This window comes from Nycticebus coucang, chromosome 2 (genome assembly GCF_027406575.1).
Source record: "Nycticebus coucang isolate mNycCou1 chromosome 2, mNycCou1.pri, whole genome shotgun sequence".
NCBI lineage: Eukaryota > Metazoa > Chordata > Mammalia > Primates > Lorisidae > Nycticebus > Nycticebus coucang.
The window spans coordinates 43,325,184-43,339,479 of NC_069781.1; the positions used below are offsets into that span (position 1 = coordinate 43,325,184).

The 14,296-nt window shown below is 48.7% G+C and overlaps 2 protein-coding genes across 4 annotated transcripts in view; one reads left to right on the forward strand and one right to left on the reverse strand.

The window, feature by feature from the left end:
• Window positions 1–14: 14 nt before the first annotated feature.
• CREB3 (cAMP responsive element binding protein 3) lies at window positions 15–8,665 on the reverse strand. The gene is made up of 11 exons (XM_053606045.1): window positions 8,628–8,665; window positions 4,000–4,437; window positions 3,761–3,837; window positions 3,419–3,618; window positions 3,040–3,327; window positions 2,871–2,954; window positions 1,829–1,935; window positions 1,657–1,725; window positions 619–709; window positions 442–526; window positions 15–362 (listed from the first exon to the last, which is right to left on the reverse strand). Exons 1-11 carry the CDS (start codon window positions 8,663–8,665, stop codon window positions 28–30), a joined length of 1,812 nt encoding a protein of 603 aa, XP_053462020.1. The 3' UTR covers window positions 15–27.
• Window positions 3,612–14,296, forward strand: part of TLN1 (talin 1) — a 37,197-nt gene continuing 26,512 nt past the window's right edge. For 2 of the 3 annotated variants that reach the window (XM_053569014.1, XM_053569032.1), the window contains exons 1-9: window positions 3,612–4,237; window positions 10,807–10,969; window positions 11,203–11,300; window positions 11,551–11,680; window positions 11,791–11,943; window positions 12,317–12,459; window positions 12,574–12,701; window positions 13,428–13,488; window positions 14,134–14,238. In XM_053569014.1, coding sequence (XP_053424989.1) covers window positions 10,840–10,969; window positions 11,203–11,300; window positions 11,551–11,680; window positions 11,791–11,943; window positions 12,317–12,459; window positions 12,574–12,701; window positions 13,428–13,488; window positions 14,134–14,238 — 948 coding nt within the window. In that variant the 5' untranslated portion in view covers window positions 3,612–4,237; window positions 10,807–10,839. Of the gene's footprint in view, window positions 4,238–10,091; window positions 10,241–10,806; window positions 10,970–11,202; window positions 11,301–11,550; window positions 11,681–11,790; window positions 11,944–12,316; window positions 12,460–12,573; window positions 12,702–13,427; window positions 13,489–14,133; window positions 14,239–14,296 lie in introns of all 3 variants that reach the window. The other variant, XM_053569024.1, reaches the window with a different exon arrangement.

A 14,296-nucleotide genomic window follows, 5' to 3' on the forward strand; every position in this document is an offset into this window, starting at 1 on the left:
TACTGCATTCCTTCCATATCCTCACATCTAGCTTGAGTATCTGCTCTGCAGGATCACAGAAGAGGGGTTATGGGTAGGGAACCATCCCTCCTTTCTTGTAAGATTTGCCTGCAAGGGAAGGATGGGAATTGGGTGAGGGAGCCCTGAGAAGAGGTCAAGGAATGGCCACTTCAGGGGAGGCTCTGCATTAGGCGCCTGCAGCATGTAGTACAGGAGGCAGGAAGTTGTCAGGGGCATGGGTACATGGCCTGAGCTGTTCAGCCACTGGTTTTTGCTGTCCTTTGGCACCTCTGACCGCAGGGCAGGCAGCTCCAGCTGGTGAGCATCCTCACTGGGAAGGGCACGAAGCTGGCGGGACAACACTGAGAGACAAAGAATCTTGAGAGGCCAGCCCAGGCCGTTCCCCTCACCCTGTTCTTAAGAGATCCTTGAGCTTCTTACCTCCATGCTTAGCTGGCAGGCTCCCCCTTGTGTCAGAGGAGTACATAGCAGGTATGAGGAGGAGGCAGAAGGAGAGTAGCAAGACCTAAAATACAAGGAAAAGGAGATGGAGAAGAGCTCTGGATTGCAACCCTATCCCCACTGCCTGAGAAAAAGTCTTCTCATCGCCATCCTCACCAAGACACAAGTGCTGCTGCTGCTGCTGCTGGTTCTGTTGGACATCTCAGTCACCATAGCCTGTAGTTTCCTCAACTGACCTAGAAGAAACCTAGAGGAAGAGAGGGGACAGTGGTAAGCACCCCCTGGCCTGGCACCCCAAGACACAAAACTCTCCTGTTAAGGACACCTCCACCATCTGCACTGGAGTCTCTCTAATTTTCATCCTAGTTTTGCAAATGACTTCTTTCTCTGGACAAAATGCCTAAAGTTCCTCATTAAAACAAAAAAGCAAACAAAGCTCAGCGCCTGTAGTTCAAGCAGCTAAGGTGCCAGCCATATACACCATAGCTGGTGGGTTCTAATCCAGCCCAGGCCTGCCAAACAACAGTGACAACTACAATAAAAAAATAGCCAGGCATTGTGGTGGGCACCTGTAGTCCCAGCTTCTTGGAAGGCTGAGGCAAGAGAATCGCTTAAGCCCAGGAATGGAGGTTGCTGTGAGCTGTGATGCCACAGCACTCTACCTAGGGCAACAGCTTGAGGCTCTGTCTCAAAAAAAAAAAAAAAAAAAAAACAGAAAGCTTTTCTACCCTGACTTACACAATCATTGGCAAATATCCTCAATAGTTCTCCATCGCCCAATCAGCCACACACATGACCCTCACAGGCATTGTTTATATTCTCTACCTTCTTGCCTAATTCATCTCTATAAGAGTTCCAACCAAACAAGACAGGTTGTGTTCTCTCTGCCTGGAATGCTTCTCCCACCAAATCCCATCCCCTAGGATCCCAACTACTATCAAATACTACCCACCTCATGTGATCTTTCTTACTCTCCTTTTCTCGTTCTTGGTGCTTATCTTTAGCTACTTATTCCCCGTGCCCATGAGCTTCTTAGAATCAGACCTTTACTAGGTCTGATTCTAGTGCCAGCACTAGACCTGGCATTTGGGAGCTGCCTAGTTAGAAGCCAAGTGTACAGCACAGGAAGCAATAAGAAAGCATCAGACAGCTGGGGGGATGGATAGGAAAGGAATGGTTTAGAGAGTTGCTTACAAATTCTGTTCTTGCAGGACTTGTATTCTGTTCTGAAGCTCTAGATGCCGGGCTGTGCATTTCAAGACTGAGGGAAATAACAAGGATCTGGAGTTATGCCTTCTATCCTCTCCTAAAAACCTAATGTTCCCAACTTTTTCTATTGCCCCTGCCCAAGTCCTCCCTTTTTTACCTGCTCTTTAAACCCCCAACATACACCTTCTTCTTCCTGTGGCTCTCTTGAGCAGACTTTTTGTTCCAAATCTTCCTCCACACTCCTTTCAGAAGTTGTTCTTCCATCTAAGAAAAGATAAGGAAAGGGGATACCATCAGAGGACTTACACCAAGAAGTTGAAAGGCAAGCGAATCCAATCCTCTTCACAATGCAGGACTCTTTGAAAGCTTTCTGGGCCAACAGGTATTCAACTTCTGTCTGGATGCTTCCAGGGACCAGGTGTTAACACCCTCACACACCAGACCACTTTCAACAATATTATTAATTAAAAAGAAAAATCTGGGTGGTGCCTGTGGCCCAGTGAGTAGGGCGCCGGCCCCATATACCGAGGGTGGTAGGTTCGAACCCAGCCCTAGCCAAACCAACAAAAAAAATAGCCGGGCATTATGGCAGGTGCCTGTAGTCCCAGCTACTCAGGAGGCTGAGCCAAGAGAATCGCCTAAGCCCAAGAGCTGGAGGTTGCTGTGAGCTGTGACGCCACGATACTCTACCGAGGGTGACATAGTGAAACTCTGTCTCAAAAAAAAAAAAAAAAAAATTCCTGTAACGTGTCAATAAACATTGATTTCATTATAGTATCAAAATACTTCGTGAAGTTGCCACACCTTGCTTGAAGTTTAAATCTCAGGATTTTGCATTTATTCTTGTTGCACTGTTTAGTCCAGCCCTGTTGAGTTTTCTAAAATAATTCTACCATTCAGCAAGAGGTGGATTACCATGAAGCCAATGAAGTATTAGGGCCCATCATTTGCACAGTCCTTTCTCAGGCCTTATACTAATGTTGCACTGGTAACATCAGAATTTGTATAAGTCCCACAAAACCAGGATCCACCCTTGCATCTAGCATATTAAATACCTCTCCCCACTTTCTATTAGCAATGAATTTGCTAAATTTGTCATCTCTGTCCTTCTTCAAATTATTGATATAAAATTAACAGAACTGGCCTACTTGAGATTCACAATCCCTCCTCAGCCTTTGCTTCACCAATGGGAGCCTTACCTTAGTGAGAGGAAGTGTCCAGGGCAGAATAAACCCATCCTTCTCCAGCACCCTCTTCTCATCTGTCAGTATCAGTCTAGCAGTGTCCTAGGGGTCGTAATGCAGCAGAGTAGCAAGCGGATGTCAGCGAATGGGGAATCCTGCCCCCATCAGAGCACTTGAGAAAAATCTTCCTGAAAATCAAGTCACGTAGTGGAGTCGTCTGGGCCCCCAGCTTTCCATAGCTCCCGCTGCCTGCAAAAGGAAGGTATGAATAGTCGGGGTCATGAACCCACTCCTCTCCGCGAACTTCGCTTATTTCAGACCCACCTAGATCCGTGGAGTCATGTTCCTGTGGGAGGGAGTACGTGTGATCATGGTGGACGGGGCAGGGGTTGGAAAAGCTGAGGACGTTCGACGATGCTGGGGGACTCAGCAGCGAGCTCAACAAATCCTCTACCTCCCCGTCGCTCGGCCCCTGGACAGGGTTCAAATCAACAGGCCTTGACTTACCACATCCCCGGCCTCATGGAGTCCCACGCCCCCCACCAATCAGCACCCCCACTCACCTCAGAAAGCTGCAGGTCCCAGGGCAGTAGCGCCTCCACCGCCTCATCAGGCACGGTCCACAAGTCTCCGCTTTCCTCTAGCAGGAAGTCCAGCAGGGCCTGGTCATCGGGTCCAACGCCGGCTCCATCTGGGACATTTACGGACAGGTTGGTTAGAAGCACAACCGCCGGACTCCTAGCCCCGAGGCCCAGGTACGACCCTCAGTCTAATTGCCGGGCTCCCCCACCTGTCACTGCCCGGCTTCCGCCGGGCTTCGCCTCTGAGGGCCGCAGGAGCTCTCAGGCCGGACTCGCTCTCAGACTCAATGCTCCACAGCTTCCAACGCAACAAAAGTGACGCACTCGGCCCCACAGCATTTTGGGACCTGCAGTTCCCTCCAACTCGGAAGTGGCTTCGGGGCCGCGCCACGTCCTGGGGCCTATGCAAATATAAGGGACGTCCCCGCTGCCTCCTCACACCCTGGGGGCGGAGATTCTGGGGAGCCGGCTCCGCCTTTGCCTCAAGCTAGAAAAAGGAAGAATTAAGAATCTAAAAGGGAACTCGGGCGGCGTTCGGGCGCCGTCTCCGGTTTGCGCCGCACCCTCCCTTCCTGCTGGTCTTCGGCCGGCTCCCGAGCATCGAGAGCGGAGGCCAGAGTAGCTTCCTGCCGTCCCCGCAACCATAGAGTGTGGGCCCAGGGCGCCGCCCGCGGTGGGGGACGTTCCGGGGACGGAAGTGGCCGAAAGAGTGTCGAGGGAGGGCGAGGCCGGAGCCCGGGAGAGACCCGAGAAGGAGCGGGTTAGCGGGCCGGCGGGCAGGCACGGAGCCGGGCAGCGAAGGTAGGCCGGGCCGGGCGGAGCTCGAGCCCCGGGGTGGGGCCGCTGGCCCGACCAGGGCGACGGGCGGGGCCCCCCGACTCTCCTCAGTGTCCTGCTCGGGTCCTGTTGGAGAGGTCAGCGTCCAGTGTGCCTCGGTTTGGGCTCCGAGTGAAGTAGGGCGTCTTGCTGGAGACAGGCCCTTCCCGGGAGCAGTCTTCTGCCTGGCATAGGTTTGGGGGAGGGGGAGGAGTGGGGTGCAGGTGAGGCGCAGAGCGGGGGTGTGCTTTGGTGTTAGCTGATAGTGGGCGTGTGGGTAGTAGGAAGTTTGGGTGGGTTTGGAATTAGGTAGAGTTGAGTTAGGACTCGGGGGTCGCTTTAGGAGTTGTAAAGCGGGGTTGAGAGTTGTTAGTGAGTCAGGTTCATTTTGTGAGGGTAAGATTTAGATTATGGTCGTTGTTTTGTTTTCTGGGGTGGCCAGCATAAGTCAAAATTAGAGTTCAGGGTCAGGTTAAGGGTCAACAACAGGAATTAGGTTAAAAGTCTGTTTTAGGGATTAAAGAATGTTGGCATGGTCAGTATTCAGGATGAATAGTGAAAGAGTGAGTTAGGAAATGAAGTTCCAAATGAACTTTAGGCTTAGGGTTCAGCATTTAAGGGTTAAAGTCAGGGGATTTGGTGCTAAAGGTAAAAGTTAGGCATCAGAAATTGGATATGGGTCTCTGCTAGGAAATGGATAAGTGCCAAAACCAGTACTGGGAATCAGGAAACAAATTAAGTCAGGGTTAATGTTAGGAATTAGGAGTAACTCTAGGGATTAGAGTTACTGAGTTCAGCATAGCTGACCTTGAGCAGGTAAAATTTGAGAGGTTGGCAGTAGGTAAATTTTGTTTTGTTGAGAGTTCTCTTGAGTAGTCAGATGACTAATTTCAGGGTAGGGTTCTCAACTTCAGCTAGAATTGCAGGCATCTGGAATTCAGCTTTTTTATTTCACTAAGCCTGAGGGTTTTGCTATGGCCACTAAAAAGGCAGGGATTCTAGACTATGTTGTTTATGAAATGGGAGGTAGGACATGGACAGGAACCCAAGAGATGTACAGGGCCTGGTCATAAGTGAGGGACTGCCTAGGAAAGAGGAGACTGGTTAGTAAGAGGGAAGCTAACCAAGGAAACACTGTTAACATGGGAGCAGGGGATGACTGAATCCCCTGAAAGTTTAGCCCCACTACCTCCCACTTCCTTTATTCTCTAGATATTAAGCCCTGCTCTCCAATTCTCTTCCCTGACTGTGCATTTCACACCCTTCCTACCTTCCCCCTTACTGAATGCTCTCTAGCCCTTTAACTCTTCCATGCTGTTCATCTTCATATTATCCTATGAATATCCCCTTCATACTATCTCATTTTTGCCTCTTCCACCCCTTAATTCATACATCCTACCTTAATTTACCCTCATCCAAATCTGAGCTTTCCCACATCTTCAAACACTGTCCTACCATTTTCACCCATTCAAATACCTGCATACTACTATCTGGTCTTCTGCTGAGTACCATACTACCAGCGCCTGCTATGTGCCATCCCCTAGTTCTAAACCTCTTTTAATTTCTTGATCCAGTTATAGATCCCCTTCCCCCACTCCCCAAAGAAAAGAGGAAATGAGACCCAAAGAGGAAACTGGGTCTTGCTGATCCCACGCCCAGCCAGGCCACTGACCACACCCCCATTTTACTCCCAGCTTGACCCAGCCACTGACCACAGCACTATCCCCTACTCAGGCAGACCCAGCCATTCACCTCCCTTGACCACACCCCACCCCAACTTCAGCTTTACTTAGACCCTGACAATGTTCCTTCAATCCCCCACACTTAGTCCAGCCTAATTTAGCCACTGACCACAACCCCCTATGGCCCTGACCTGGCCTCTGACCTCACTCTGTCATTCCCTTAGTCACCCTCCATATAATCACTCCTCCCTTTCCCCCAGCCTGATCCAGTGACTAGTCACATATGTATTTTTTACCACCATCATCAGTACTATCGTTAGCCTTTTTCTATACCCTGTCTTCTCCATTCCCAGCCTGATGTAGTCACTAACCCCACTCCATCTGCTGCTGTGTGGCTACTAATCATATACCCATCCCATTTTGCCCAAGAGCCTAACCACATCCCCTAAACACAGCCTCACACTCACGTTCTCAACCCACCCTGATCTTTTCCCCCTTTCCCAATTCCTTACCTAAAGCTGCCCCTGCTACTAAGTGGCTACTGATAATAGGAAGAAGCTATGGTACTCTAGCCTGAGTTTAGGCTCTGGTCCCAGAGGTTGACAGAACAGACTGTCATCAGGTCTTGTCAGTTCTACCTGTTAAAATTTCCTCTGAATGACATCTTCCTCTCCACCCTTCCAACTCTGGCTTGGTTACCTCTGACATCTACTAATACGGTGTACTTCTAACTAATTTCCAAGGTAACTACCAGAATTGATTTCCTAAAAGCCAGCTCTGGTTATGTCTCTTTTCTGCTCAAAGACTCCCTTAGGGTCTGTTACACTGCAGTAAGTAAAATTCCTCATACTCCTCTAGTCTTCTGCCTTTCCATCCTAACCCTGACTTCCCCACCACTACTCCCTTGCAGGTACCCTGTGCTTCAACCAGCCTGCCTGCTCACTTCCCTGAATGCTTCTCCACGATTTCCTGCTTCTCCACCTTTGCTTATGCTATTCCCTCTGGCTGGACTGAATGGTACCCCTGATTCATCTCCGGCTGACTGGTATAGTGGAGAGAGCTTGGGCTTTGGAGTCAGAGAGACCTGAATTCGGATCCTGGTTTCACAACTTATTATTTGGACAAGTACTTTGAACAAGTATCTAACTTCTTTGAGCCTCAGTTTCCTAATCTGTAAAAATGGAAATGATGACACCTACCTTGCAGGGTTGTTGTAAGGATTAAATGAAATTGTGTATATGATGCAATTAACATAGAGTCAATAAATGGCAGATGACTGTAATTTCTTATTATCTTTATTTTTTTAAATTCTAACTTGAAATGATACCTTTCATGGAGACTTTTTGTTCCCCCTTACCTAACCTAAAGAGATCTCTCCTTTGACCACACACTGTTTGGCCCTTATCACATCCTGCCCTCTATTGTAAGTCTGTATTTAGCTTATCTCCTCATCTCAGGGACTGGGAGCCCTTTGAAGGCAAAGGCTAGGTCTCACTAATTTGGTTCCCAACCACTGAAAGTTTGGCCCAGGGCCTTGGCCTCAATAAGTCCTCAAGGAATGCTTGCTGGGTTGAATGGAGGGCAAATGTCTAATGCAGGCGTCCTCAAACTTTTTAAACAGGGGGCCAGTTCACTGTCCCTCAGACCATTGGAGGGCCGGACTATAGTTTAAAAAAAAAAAACTATGAACAAATTGCTATGCACTCTGCACATATCTTATTTTGAAGTAAAAAAAAACAAAACGGGAACAAATACAATCACACTGCCTCATGTGGCCTGCAGGCTGCAGTTTGAGAACCCCTGGTTCAATGGGAGGAGAAACATTGGAGGCAGGGCAGTGAAACATGAGGTGCTTATGATAGAGGGGTAATTGTGGGGAAGCTGTGTTTGTGGGAAGGTGTCCCTGCAAGAAGATAGTGCAGTCCTGACAGGATCTGTGTACTGGCTGTGTGATTGAGATACCGTGTTTGTAGAGACGGGGTAGGTAGCTTTGTGGGAGAGAGCTCTGTGCAAGGCTGGGGTGCATTCGGGGAGAATGAGTGCATATAGGTGTGGAGGCGCTGTGCTGGGAGAAGTCAGGTCTAGCCCTTCAGCTGCCCTGTCCAGCCCTAAATGAGCCTCCAGCAGCCTGAGGCCGGATATGTCAGTCTCACCCACAAACCCTCCCCCCTCCCTGCGGTTGCAAACTCAGAGGCCAAATTTGGTAACAGACTGAGTGTTACTCCCCCAACCCTCTTACATTGGGACTGTCTTTAGCTTTTTCTCTCCTTTTCATCTCTGTAAGTCCCTTTCTGCAGTTCCCTTTGTGGGTATCTGCTCCATGTAGTATATCTTAAAGTACCCCAAATTCCTTAGCCCAGTACACTTACATTCCATTCCTTGCTAGGATTTGACCTCCTGTCCTCCATTCCTCCCCTCCAATTGCCCAACTTCTCTGGAATGCATCTCAGGAATGTATTGAGGGAGGAGGAGTTCCCTGGGAGAGGGACGTGGAGGGGTGTCACTGTTCCATAAAACATGAGGAAAGGGGAGCAAAGTTCTGAGGCCAGAACAGGAACTGGATCGCTTCTACCCATATGTACAGGGGCCTTGTTCTTTGCTACCACTGGCCCCCAATTCTGTGGACATCCTCTCAGGACTAGCCTAGAAGTAAGGGGAGGAGGCATGACTCAATTCCCTTATCGGGGTCTCACCAAAGACTTCCGTGCTTGAGGAATAAGGGGGTGTCCATATGTCCGGAGGAAATGGGGAGAGACATGCAATTTTAGCTTAAGGTGAAGGGTCCTTTCAGTTCTGTCAGCTCCTTGGACTCTCAGAGCCTCTTTGGCCCTCCAGCCATCATTCTTTCGTGGTCAGCAACCCCACGGCCAGGTCTGTTCAGCTGTTGGAAGAAGTGTCTCAGCAATGGGGAGGGGACAAAGAGCTGGAACTAAGGAGACTGGGAGGGTCCTCTCTTGTTTGGGAGTAAAGATAGAGAACAAGCCGTAGTTCTTCTCTTTTGAGGCCTTATACTGTTTCTAAGATCAGCAATGGTCTATCAGCCACAGGATACCTGATCTAGACACCTTTCCCCCTCCTGTAGCCCAGCACACTTAACATTCCATTCCTTGTCTCCTGTTTCTACATAGATTTTCAGTTCCCCCCCACACCATCTCTCCTAACCTGTTCACCCTGCACCCCTTCTTAACTTCCTTGGTTCTCAAATGCTTCAGTAGTCTAACATCCCCCCACCTTTGTTTGCCAGCATTTCTCCAGTTGTCTCTTAACTCCCTTGGGGCTTGCAGTTTGCCAGGAGGAAAATGGGTAGCCTGGGTTTGCTCATTCTCTTAATTAAGAGGCTTCCAGTCCCTGGACCACACTGGGGTACATCATCAGCTGCCGAGCAGAATTGTCCTCTTGCAGCCTGTTCACCACCTGCTGCCGCCACTGGCTCCTCCAGCCCACAGAAAAGTGGTGCCTGGAGGGTGAAGAAGGCAGGGTAGAACTAATGTCTGAAAATGCTGTCAGGGGAAGCAGCTGAGTTGGAGGGCAGAGTTTGAGACAGACTTGCTAAAAAGGACCAAGCATGGGAGTTGTAGTGAGGACTGAGTAGTGACTTGGTGACTTTGAAGGAACAGGGGTGAGTTAGAAGGACTGGGCTCTTTCTCTGACCTGCCTTGAAACTTTTTCTTCTCCCAGAGTCTATTTCCCTTTCTGTAAAATTGAAGCATTAACTAGAAGACTTCTGTGATCCCTGGAAACTAGAAAATCAATTCTAGCTTGACTACTAGGGAAGCCAGATGCGTGGCTAGGTTGCTTTGGAAGGCTGCCAACAAGTAGGTTAGAGCGGTGGTTCCCAACCTTCCTAATGCTGCATCCCTTTAATACAGTTCCTGTGGGTCACGACTGACAGGTTGAGAATCGCTGGATTAGAGGAAAACTAGGGCGAGAGTGCACCTGGGTGGCTTGAACAGCCAATATTTGGTCTCCCTGCAAGGCTAGAGTCTTGTTTGCAGGCTTCAAGAATCCTTGGGAGGGTGGTGCCTGTGGCTCAAGGAGTAGGGCGCCGGTCCCATATGCCGGAGGTGGTGGGTTCAAACCCAGCCCTGGCCAAAAACCACAAAAAAAAAAAAAAAAAGAATCCTTGGGAATTATCTAATAACGTCTTCATTTTGCAGAGAAGGAGGCTGAAGCCATAACAGGGAAGGTCACTGGATGAGTCAGGGCAGAGCTCTGAAAATCCCAGCAGGACACAGTAGGAGGAAAAGAGAAAAATACTGAACCAGGCAAAGAAGAAAACAAGTCAGGGACAGGGCTAGGAAAGGAGGTGAGCAGGGACAAGTAGCAAAAGAGACACTTGGAAGAAAGAAGGGAGGTATAGATTCCAGTGCTGGGGGCAGGGCGGTGTCCTCAGGTAACCCTGAATTTTAGACCTGCTATTGTACCTTGTACACTTGCCTCTCCCTCAGATGTTCAGAGGTGTCCAACCTGAGGGCCCACCATGTGCTGGTTTTGTGAGGACTTTTTTTGCTGATCTGTGATGTCAGATATCACAAAAAGTATGCATGGCCTTTTTTTGCTTTTTACTGATCAGCTTTTCTTAGTGTTTGGGTATTTAATGTATGGCCCAAAACAATTCTTATTATTCTAATGGGCAGCAGAGGGAAGAAAAAGTTGGACACCCTTGTAAATGGTCAGAACTGGTCCTTTTGATGTAAATAATCTTTCACTCTTAAAAATTCTTAATTTAAGACAAAAACAACCTTATTACTATCTGCTTTGGTGAGTCCCTTTCTAAAGCACCCACCCTCGGACTCCACCATCTGGGAGGGGACCTCTTCTTTTCCAGTGACAGTGTATTCTGTATTCTAATGCACTGATGCCACGGCTCAGGTATAGCCAGGCTGGAGAGGAGAAGCTGCCACCATGGTTGCCCTTTCACTAAAGATCAGCATTGGAAATGTGGTGAAGACTATGCAATTTGAGCCGTCTACTATGGTGTACGATGCCTGCCGAATCATTCGGGAGCGGATCCCAGAGGCCCTGGCTGGCCCTCGTGAGTCTCACTACCTGGGTGGCTGGGGCGGGAGTCTTTACTCTCTTCTTCTTCCCAGGTTCTCATCTTTAAGGGATGACCCCTGTGTCCCCTATGGCTACTCACCCCTGGGTCTATGCTGTATGATTCCCTCCTTCCCCTTTAGGCCCAAGGTCTTGAGAGAAATAGTAAGGATATAGCTGTTAAACCACATGGGGGTCTTCATAAGTCTAAGATGATCCATCTTCTTTTAGCCAGCGACTTTGGGCTATTTCTGTCAGATGATGACCCTAAAAAGGGCATTTGGCTGGAGGCTGGGAAAGCTTTGGATTACTACATGCTCCGAAATGGGGTGAGTATTACATGGACCACCAGCATCAGCTTCCATCGGCTTCCCCTGGTTTCCCCTATTCAACCCCTTTTTACAGCACCTATGTGTATAGTCTCTTCCCCTGCTTTCTTTCCCTTATAGGCAATCATACTCTGAATGAACCACCATACTCTTCCTTTAAATGATCCACTTTCTTCTTCTCTGACCATGCAAAAAGGAAATAATACCCCTGCCTTAAAGTAGGCCCCATCTCCTTTTCCTGTCCCAATAGGACACCATGGAGTACAAGAAGAAACAGAGACCCCTGAAGATCCGTATGCTAGATGGCACTGTGAAGACTGTCATGGTGGATGACTCCAAGACTGTCACTGACATGCTCATGACCATCTGTGCCCGCATTGGTAAGGGGTCTCAGAAGGGCTGAGGGCCTGGCTAAAGGCTTCCACTTTGCCAGAAGACGTGGATACAGTGCTTGGGAAGCTACCAACTTCCTCCCCACCTCCACACCCAGGCATCACCAACCATGATGAATATTCACTGGTCCGAGAGCTGATGGAGGAAAAAAAAGAGGAGGTAACAGGGACCTTACGAAAAGACAAGACACTGCTGCGAGATGAGAAGAAGATGGAGAAACTAAAGCAGAAACTACATACAGATGATGAGTGTAAGAACTGGGAAAAAGAGGGCTTTGGAAACTGGCTGGGTGGAAAGGGCAGCCATTTGTGCATTATTTATTCAGTATCTGCTTTTGCCAGGTACTGCTTATACCCTGGGGATACATCTGTAATAAAACAAAGTAATGTGCTCTTGGAACTTATATTTTAGTGAGGGAAGGTAGGAAATGAAGAAATAAACCAAAACTCAGAGACCAGGGCAGCGCCTGTGGCTCAAAGGAATAGGGTGCTGACCCCATATGCCGAAGGTGGCGGGTTCAAACCCAGTCCCAGCCAAAAACTGCAAAAAAAAAAAAATACTCAGAGACCAGACAGCACAGGGATCGTGGGGGTTTAGCACTGAGGGGACTCTCTATGTCCCAGTGAACTGGCTAGACCACGGCCGGACACTGAGGGAGCAGGGAGTGGAGGAGCATGAGACGCTGCTGCTGCGAAGGAAGTTCTTCTATTCAGACCAGAACGTGGACTCCCGGGACCCCGTACAGCTGAACCTTCTTTATGTACAGGTATGCAGAGGACTTGGCTGGTGTGGGGCAGTTGGGGGGTGGGGGGCAAAAGGACAGTGGGGGATAACCCTATACCCACACACAACATTCGCCTCCTTTCCCTATGCTGTCCAGGCACGAGATGACATCTTGAATGGCTCCCACCCTGTCTCCTTTGACAAGGCCTGTGAGTTTGCTGGCTTCCAGTGCCAGATCCAGTTTGGGCCCCACAATGAGCAAAAGCACAAGGCTGGCTTCCTTGAGTGAGTGTCCTATATCCCATACCCTGCCAGAGCCCAGGACTCCCTGACACTGTGACCCCAGCAGACCTGCCTCTATCCCAGGCCTTCTCCCCCTAATCCTCCTTATCAGGTACCTGGGTCTGGCCCGTGTAGGTACCCATTTAGTTGCTGTCATCCATTTGTCTCCTCTCTGCACCCATGTGGGATATGAATGTAGTTCAGTATCTTTACCTCCTTACCCCTGAAGCAAGCACATAACTTATTTTTGAGATTCTCTGAAGAATTTTGCTGCAGTAGCCACAGAGAAATAAGGCCAAATTTTCCTGGATATGGACCATTAATTAGGTTTAAAAGTCTCACAAGTCTCACTCACTGATGTTTGTCAGAATGCGCAGAGTTCGGTGTGGCTTTCCCAGCTTCCTTAGTGCATGTCATCCTTCTAGGGAGCTCTTTCTCCTCTTGGTTCACTGAAATGGTGCTCTTGACCCTCTTTGCCTCAGGGTCTAATCCTCCAACTTAAGTTCCCTGGGTCCCTTTACCTGCAGCAAGAAACAGGTCACATTCAAGAGCTGATGCTAAGTCACCTCTGCTTCAGAAGACAATCCTGACTCTATTCCCTCATTGTCTTCCTTGTCCCCAAAGATAACATGGTCCTAGACATTTCCTCACACCCCTAGGCCCACAGTTCATGGCCCACTTGTCCCCAGTGCTGCCCACTACATGCTGACCCTCCCTTTTCTGGTATAGCCTGAAGGACTTCCTGCCCAAGGAGTATGTGAAGCAGAAGGGAGAACGTAAGATCTTCCAGGTGATTGGGGTCAGGGGAGAGTATTTGGGATGACCCGGGAGCTTTGCTGCTTAATCCTACTGACTGAGTGGATCCCCGCCTCCTCCCCATCTCCCCTATTCTGCTTCCCCCCACCAAGCTGTCCTCCCACCTCTCTTGTGCCAAGAAAGCAAAAGACTTGGGTTTTTAGTCTCAGCTCCATCACTGCTTTTCCTGTGGAATTCAATCCAATGTTCTTGTTTTCTTTTCTTTACCTCTAATGTGGGATGATAGTACCTACCCTAGTACCATAGTACCATAATAGAATGATGTAAGGTAGTATATGTAAAATTACTGTGAAAGTATAGTTTTTTCCTGATATAAGGTGCTATCTCCATTCCTTGAATACTCAGCCCAAAGACATTATTGCTGACCTTCTACTTCTGAACTGTCTGTTCATGTGTCCAGAATGTCTGCAAGTTCCTTAACTATCCCTTGAATCATCGCTTCTGCATATCCCTGATCAGCCCCCATCCCATTGCCCTCTCATTTCTCATGTCTTGCACTCCTGAACCTTTCTTTTCCTGTGTCCTTATAGTACTAATTATAGTTAATGTCCCATCTTACTCTTTAGCTATGATCTTATTCCCATATTTTGCTAAATTCTTCCCCATTTCATGCTTTAAGGCACACAAGAATTGTGGGCAGATGAGTGAGATTGAGGCGAAGGTCCGCTACGTGAAGCTAGCTCGTTCCCTCAAGACTTATGGCGTCTCCTTCTTCCTGGTGAAGGTGGGTTACCTTCTCAGTGCCCTCATTTCCCACTCTTGCTCTTTTCTATCTCTTTGAA

Excerpts from the sequence above, each read along its gene's own strand:
- CREB3 (XM_053606045.1), bottom strand. The coding sequence starts at position 8,665 with ATGGACACCCCCTTATTCCTCAAGCACGGAAGTCTTTG. Across the intron at positions 4,438-8,627 it reads CTCAAGCACGGAAGTCTTTG|GCAGAAGACTGCTCCCGGGA; the intron begins GTGAGACCCCGA and ends AACCTATGCCAG. Across the intron at positions 527-618 it reads GCAGCAGCACTTGTGTCTTG|GTCTTGCTACTCTCCTTCTG; the intron begins GTGAGGATGGCG and ends CTTGTATTTTAG.